Source organism: Myotis davidii, unplaced genomic scaffold (assembly GCF_000327345.1).
Source record: "Myotis davidii unplaced genomic scaffold, ASM32734v1 scaffold962, whole genome shotgun sequence".
Classification (NCBI taxonomy): Eukaryota; Metazoa; Chordata; class Mammalia; order Chiroptera; family Vespertilionidae; genus Myotis; species Myotis davidii.
In genome coordinates this window covers 2767190-2767832 of record NW_006295559.1, presented here as the reverse complement: position 1 = coordinate 2767832, position 643 = coordinate 2767190, and the positions used below count along the sequence as shown (strand labels likewise).

Genomic DNA, 643 nt, shown 5'->3' with positions numbered 1-643 from the left:
GTCGAGGCGTGGAATGGGGTGTCAGTGGTCATGATCGGAGGAAGGGTCTGGTCCTAGGTCCCGCCCGGCGCTACCGTGGTCTGGCCGGCAGGGACGTGGAATTTCCGGAAGGTCAATGGTCCGTAACCGTGAGGGGGGCGGCCCTGGGGCCCTGGGTCCGGCGGGCGGGCGCCTAGATGATCTTCTTCAGCTCATCGTATAGGACCAGCACGAAGGCCCCGCCCATGCCCCGCAGGACGTTGGACCAGGCGCCCTTGAAGAAAGCCTTGCCGCCCTCGTCCTTGAAGATCTTCCGCCAGCAGTCGATGGTGCCCGTGTACATGATGTCGGCTCCTTTGCGGCCCGACTGCATCATCATCCGTCGCCGCACGGTGTCGAAGGGGTAGGAGACCACGCCGGCTACGGCCGTCACCGACTGGGCGATCATCCAGCTGATGAAGATGTGGGTGTTCTTGGGGTCAGGGAGCATGCCTTTGGCCGTGTCGTACACCCCGAAGTAGGCCGCCCGGTAGATGATGATGCCTTGCACGGAGACGTTGAACCCCTGGTACATGCCCCGGATGCCGTCGGACTTGGTGATCTGCACCAGGCAGTCCCCCAGCCCTTGAACTTGGCGCTCGGCCCCCGACTTGCCCACGTCGGC

At 64.4% G+C, this 643-nt stretch overlaps 1 protein-coding gene across 1 annotated transcript; it reads right to left on the bottom strand.

The window, feature by feature from the left end:
* Positions 1 to 14: 14 nt before the first annotated feature.
* Positions 15 to 643, bottom strand: LOC102766843 (ADP/ATP translocase 3; the record flags this gene model as incomplete). Its single annotated transcript, XM_006770207.2, has 1 exon — positions 15 to 643. A coding segment is annotated over one exon (471 nt), but the record flags the coding sequence as incomplete, so codon positions are not given.